We start from the raw sequence: 6,600 nt of genomic DNA, 5'->3' as shown, positions 1-6,600 counted from the left end.
GCTTCTGTAAGTCACAGGACACTGTCAATAGAACAAAATGGCAGCCTAGTGATGGACAAAAGATCTTCACCAGCTCTACATCAGGCAGAAGACTAATATTCAAAATCTACAAAGAACATAAGAAATGAAACATCAACAAATCAAATAATCCAATTAAAAATGGGTTACAGATCTAAACTGATAATTCACAACAGAGCAGTCTCAAATGGCTGAGAAGCACTTAAAAATGCAGCTGTACATATGAACTCGTAGATGTTGGCAGCAGACATAAGAGTAGCAAAGGATCAGGCCAGACTAATTCCATCAGAGAAGGCCAAAGTGGGCATTCCCACTCTTAGCCAAGGAGCTACTGGCAGTTGGTAGCTGCTGAGAGAGATATCCATTTTTATTTAAAAATGCAGCTCCTGGTTCATAGACCACCCTCTACTGAAGGAACAAAGCTAAGAGTATAAGGGAAGAACTGATGGAAATAAACAAACAAAAAATGATGTGTCTTATTTTAAAAAGAGGGGCACAAAATGTCCTTGGTAGGGAAGTTGAATGGATCTGTCAGAAATGGAGGGAACAAATGAGTATAATAAAAATTCACTGCACAACATTCTCTAAGAACTAATAAAATGAGAAAAATAGATGAATTTTAAAAGAGTGTACTTTAATGTACACTCACCACATTAAATACCATAGGATACATGTGGTTCAGTAATACAGGTGTCAGCTAAGGGTGAGGTTTCAAGTTCATTCAGAATGTCTTGTGCAGCCACCTGTGGTGCAGGTTGAAGGAGAGCAGCAGAGGGCGCTCCTTCCTTAGATGTGGGTTACATCTCCTTTAGGTGGCTTAACATGATAGAGTCACTGTGCAGACAGAGGTACTTGTCCATGAGTGAGGAGTTGGATGAGGTCCTGCTAAAGACTTGCCCTGTGAGATTGGTGCACTGAAGGGCCAAGTGTCATTTCTTCTATGAACATGCTTCCTGTCACCTGCTCATTTCTTGTGTTCCTCTTCATGCTCAGTAAGTTACATTTTACCCTAAGTGTTCATGATGTCTTTGTCTTACAACCATGGCAGCCTTTAACCTTCCTCCTCACATAGAATAGTAATTCCTCCTTGTTTGTTTGTTTGTTTGTTTTTTTAGGAAGTAGTAATGGAGACTCAGTGACCCAGACAGAAGGCTTGGTCACTGTCACAGAGGGGATGCCTGTGATGCTGAACTGCACTTATCAGACTACTTACTCAGATCCTTCCCTCTTCTGGTACGTGCAATATCTCAATGAAGCCCCTCAGCTACTCCTGAGGAGCTCCACAGACAAGAAGAGGACAGAGCACCGAGGGTTCCACGCCACTCTCCATAAGAGCAGCAGCAACTTCCACCTGCAGATGTCCTCAGTGCAGCTGTCAGACTCTGCCCTGTACTACTGTGCTGTGAGGGACACAGTGAGGGAGACTGCAAGGGAAGCTGCACAGAAACCACAGGTACAGGAGGCCTAGAGGAGTGGCCCTGTGAGGGAGGCTGTGTGCTTCCTCCAAGTGCTGCTCACCAGCTTCCTGAAAAACAGCAACAAGTCTCAGGTCAAATATCTAGAGACCTAGGATCTGTGGATATTCTGACTGACAGGATGGAAGACAGTGCTAGAGACAACCCAGGCTGTGATCCCTTGAAATAAAGTTCTCTCCCTAACTGGAGGTCTTAACAGAAAATATCTCAAGAAAAGTCCTGAAGTAGGATCTACCAAGACATCTACCAAGACATCTACCAAGATGTCTTACAAAATCCAGGGATTTATGTTCTCCAGCAATCCTTTGTAATTACCCCACAAATTAATGATTTAAATAAGAAACCTAGACTCTAGTCAGTAAAATTTGGCTTAAGTGTCATTCTATGAATTATTTAGATTATTCCTCGCCTTGGCCCATGTTACATAGTGTCCCCCAATCTCTGCTCTTAGTTACTTGTCTATTGCTTTGAAGAGGCACCATGAATGATCAAGACAACTTCTGAAAGAAAGCATTTCATTGGAGGCTTGAACACAGTTTCAGAGGTAATCATCATGGTAGGGAGTGTAGGAGCAGGCAGGCAGGCAGGCAGGATGGCCCTGGAGTATGAGCTGAGAGCTTACATCTGATCACAAGCAAGAGCCAGAGAGAGGGAGAAACTGGGCCTGGCTTTGCCGTTGAGATTCCAAAGTCCAACACCAGTGACACACCTCCTCTCACATGGCCATACATCCTGATCCTTCCTAAATAGTCCACAAACTGAGAGCCAAACATTCCCATATAGTAGCCTATGGTGGCCATTGTCATTCAAACCACCATGCTCCCTGACAGCTTTCACTTAATGAAGCTGCTCAAGAAATACAGCTTTTGGAGGTCTGAAGATGATGCCCAGTGTGGCAAGTCTTTCCAGTTCTTACACACCATGTGTGAAACAGTGTAGTTATAAAACAATCAGTCCAAAAATCCTTCCCCTTTTCTGTCATTGCACTTTGCTTCAATCCTGATGATGTGGTGTATGCACTCATCTGGGATTAGAGTTGGATTCTCTGATAATTTTTTCTGAAACATGAAAAAGGAGGCCAAGGTTTTGTTCCATCTCAATTCTGTAAAAAAATGTTGGTTTAAAATAACGTGCTCTAGTACTTATAGTTATCTCTCTGAGAATAAAGAAAGAATGAAATTTAAAAAAAAACACAGTGTCTTTGAAGAAAGACTCTTGTTTGTATACACAAAGATCAGCAAAATAGTACACATTATCTTAACTGGTTAGGAATACCATGGAATATCAAATTGCTTTTCCAAACCCCCAAAACTACTTCTAAGGCATAGCATAGATTAGAATCTCTCAGATGAGAACATGTCAAATCTAATAAAAGCCCTGATAAAGGCTTAGATTTTACTTAACCTACTGTATTTAGGGTTCTTAAACACCTTTACCTCCCCACCCTTAGGTAAGAGATTAGTAGGGAAAATGGCTGTAGACTTTTTTTTATCTGCTTCCTGCTAATTAGGATCCATGGGTCTTTCAGGGATTATCAAACTCAGTCTTCATGATAGCATCAGTCCAGTCCAAAGGCCAATAGCAAACAACAACATGAAGTCAGCAGAAGCCACAAGACTCAGTTGGATTGCCCCAAGAATTTCTCTGAACATTTCTCTTTGGGAAGTCAAACACTGGAGCATGAAGATCACCCCAGTGATGTTGATCCAAAAAACAATGCCTCCCTGGGGCCTTTTATTTATCTCCTTTACTCAGAGTCCACCTATGGATAGTCTCAGCTAGCCTAAGTCACTCCCCTTGCTTGAGAGAGCTCACAGCAAAACATCACCTGCCCTTTCACAAGCCCACCTCCAACAAAACATCAAGTGTGCAACTTGCAAAAAAAATCACATGACAAAACTGAGTCTTCAAGGAAACCAGAAACTTCCAATGCACCTTGAGTTCCAGGCGTGGGAACCCTTCTTTCAAGTTGTTAGTTAGGTGCTTCAAGAGACTGCTACAAATGATTACCATTGCCCTTGGTTACCCCCACAGCATTTGAAGATAAGATCCTAGTTCTAAGGATACCACATATTTTAGACAAGGATTTATGGGAATTTAGTGAAAACTGACCTGAGGTTTCCTTCTTGGTAACAAGTTCTCACAGTATCCAAAGGTATCATCAAGATCCCAAGGGAGAAAAGCAGTAGATAAACCTACCAAGCTATAGAAAGACTATAAATCAAAACAATGACCACAATGGCAAGAACATTCACAGAAGTGCAGTGGTAGGTAGCACTTTCATCGGGGGGAACTAATATATGCTTTATTGGACATAAGGCCTGCTCAATAGGAAGGAATTCAGGCCCAATACTCTAAGCCTAATTAACTCCCCATGGCTGGAGATGTCATAGACACTAGAGGAGAACCAATTATCACCATTTTCCTAAATCAACACAGCTTCTAAGTGTATGTTAAATCTGTATAATTATTCAAAGATAAGTGTAGTTCTCTCTTCTGATCAAATAAGCTTCATTTTGAAGCAAATAGAGGGTACTACAGTAATGCTGAACACAGATCTACAGCAAGATCCAGATATACCACCCTTGAGGGTTTAACCAACAGATTCGTCATCTTTCTACAGAGATGCTTGCTCTTCCATGTTCATTGCTGCTCTGTTCATAATCACAAGCAAAACTCTAGATGTCCATCAGCTGACAAGGGAATTGTGAAACTGTGGTAAATTTACACAGTAGGATATCATTAAACTGTTAAGAAAAGTGAAATTACAAAAATTTCATGGAAATGGGTGTAAATGGAAACAGTCATTCTGAGCTATGTAACCCAGACACCTCCCAAAACAAACAATTTTTCAAGTGTGTGGATTCTAGCTTTTAATATGTGTGGTTCATATGGAATACTCATAGATATTAGGTAATCAGTAAGAGACCATGGAAGAGGAGGCGATCTTCACAGGAAGAGGAAATGAAAAACATCTATAAAAGGAGAAGTGGAACAGGATTTAAAGGGGCAGTGATGGGAGGTCAGGGTGCAGGAAGGAATGTGTGAAGAGATAACTAGCACTAAAGACATTTTGAACAAATGTTATAGAAACCATATGTTAAAGAAAGTTCCTGAGATACAAACTGCAAAAGCAAAATTGAGACTAGCAATAATCTGTGAGAACAAATGATACTTATAAGGCATTTAGATGTGACTGTTTATTAAAGTAAAAATAGCAGTTTCCCCCTTTGGGCCCATGACCTCCTGAACCATGGGATTTTGGGCCATGTTACAGTACTAGTGCTGAATTCCCTCCTATGAAGTAGGCTTCAAGTACAATCAGAAATCCATGGTTATTCTGTGGCAGTAGGGCCACTACTTCACCACTGAACACATATTAACTGGAAGTTATGTCTTATAGCATGCACGGTCCAGCACAGGTTAAAAGTATTGCTTTTCTCCTACCTCATGGCAGCTTGCATGGGACCTTCCAGCACTATGAAAGCTATCCAACAAAGGAGACCTTTCCCCAGTCAGTTCAAGCTTGATTTCTCTATGCCATGGAGCAGGAGAATGTGGTGTCTTTAGCCACAGGATCTTACTAGTTAGTTATAGTGGACAACCAAAAACAGTGACAACAGCCTGTATAGTTTTGTTACTTTAAATATTCTTTTTAGAACATGCAGGTGATAAGTTATCCAAAAATATTTACCCTGTGATTGGAAGAATATTTAGTGTGGGGTTAATGAAGCCCATGCCCCTGAGTCTCTAATACAGACTCAAGTTCTGAGAGGAGCCCAGTGGGATGATCACATGACATGGTCATGAGTTTGGACTTGAGTTCAAAAAGTAAAACATTTTGAAGGCTGTTCTTCACCACTTACCTCTCAATTACAGCTTTTATTGGCCAGGTGTTGATGAAGTGGCAATAAACATATTTTCTATCTGGCTAGGATGATTGGCTTAATTGGACTTACTCATGTGACCCAATGTCTCTTTGTTGTATGCTTAGGCCACCACCAAGATTTCACAGCCTTTAGCTAGCGCTGTTTTACAGTATGACTATTTGCTTCTTGGTTCCTTATCTCAACATCATTTTGGTGTATTTCCAGACAATTTCTGGTGTTGGCATCTGTGTCTCTTCTCCCTAAGTGCTTCCAGCCTTCTTTTCTGCTTTCTCTGCTCCTGTATTGCACTTTGATCTGTCTGAAGATGGTTCTGTCCTTTGTTATCTGCCTTTGGACTAAAAACTGCATTGCAGAATGGTGCCTGTTAAGATTCTCAGTGACTTCATTTTTATTGATCACACACACACACACACACACCACATGAAAAAGGGAGAAGCTTGCACTTATTGGCAAAAGTTAACCCTTAAGTACCTTGCTAGAATGAGAACTGTGGTAATGAATTTGCAAGGAGATGAGCCTAACTCCTGCCCCCTGGTGTCCATACATGGCATGGTCTCCTCCTGTGTTTAGAACCTAGGATATGTAACTCCTGAATTATATTGTATTTTATGAGACAGACCAACAGATTGCAGAGGCAATTCAGGCTCTCCTTAGTTTGGCATACATTGAATTTGATTGGAGTTCATTGATTGTCCATGATGTGCTCTTTTTTCTAAAATGTACTTTTACAATGTTTATTTGAATCTATACTTCCCAGCAACATCAATCACATCATTTTCCCAGGCGTTTCGATGGTGTTTTGTATAGCTCTAGCAACTGTGCAGTGTTAGGAAAACAAAGTCCTCACACTTGTTTTGAAATGTGTAAAGATTCTGTGATTTTTGTCACTAAAATATTTTCAAACATTTCAGCTCATAACTTTATATTCTTAAAAATAACTCACAAGTTTTACACTTAGAAAGCATACACCTTCCTCTGTGCATGGTCAGAAAGCCTTGTAATTCACCCTGGGAAGGCAGCAGGGACAGTGGGAAGTCCATGGCAATTGTGAACTCTTCATTTCTCAGTTGGGCCTCTAGAGGACACTCCTTTCTAAAGAATTAATGGCTTTTCTATAGAGCAGTATAAACTCATGAACCTTCCTTCTCAGCCTCAACCTGCCATCATCCGCTCCACCTAACCAATCCCTCATGCTCCCCCTGTTGACATTATATTAC

At 40.9% G+C, this 6,600-nt stretch overlaps 1 gene segment (V, D, J or C); it reads left to right on the top strand.

Moving 5' to 3' along the window:
- The first annotated feature begins 871 nt into the window (after positions 1–871).
- Positions 872–1,486, top strand: LOC132656600 (T-cell receptor alpha chain V region CTL-F3-like). The segment is given in 2 exon segments: positions 872–1,010; positions 1,134–1,486. Coding segments are annotated over 2 exon segments (405 nt in total).
- The last annotated feature ends 5,114 nt before the right edge of the window (positions 1,487–6,600 follow it).

This window comes from Meriones unguiculatus, chromosome 9 (genome assembly GCF_030254825.1).
Source record: "Meriones unguiculatus strain TT.TT164.6M chromosome 9, Bangor_MerUng_6.1, whole genome shotgun sequence".
NCBI lineage: Eukaryota > Metazoa > Chordata > Mammalia > Rodentia > Muridae > Meriones > Meriones unguiculatus.
Note: the sequence above shows the minus strand (reverse complement) of the source record. Positions and strands in the feature narration are given on the sequence as shown.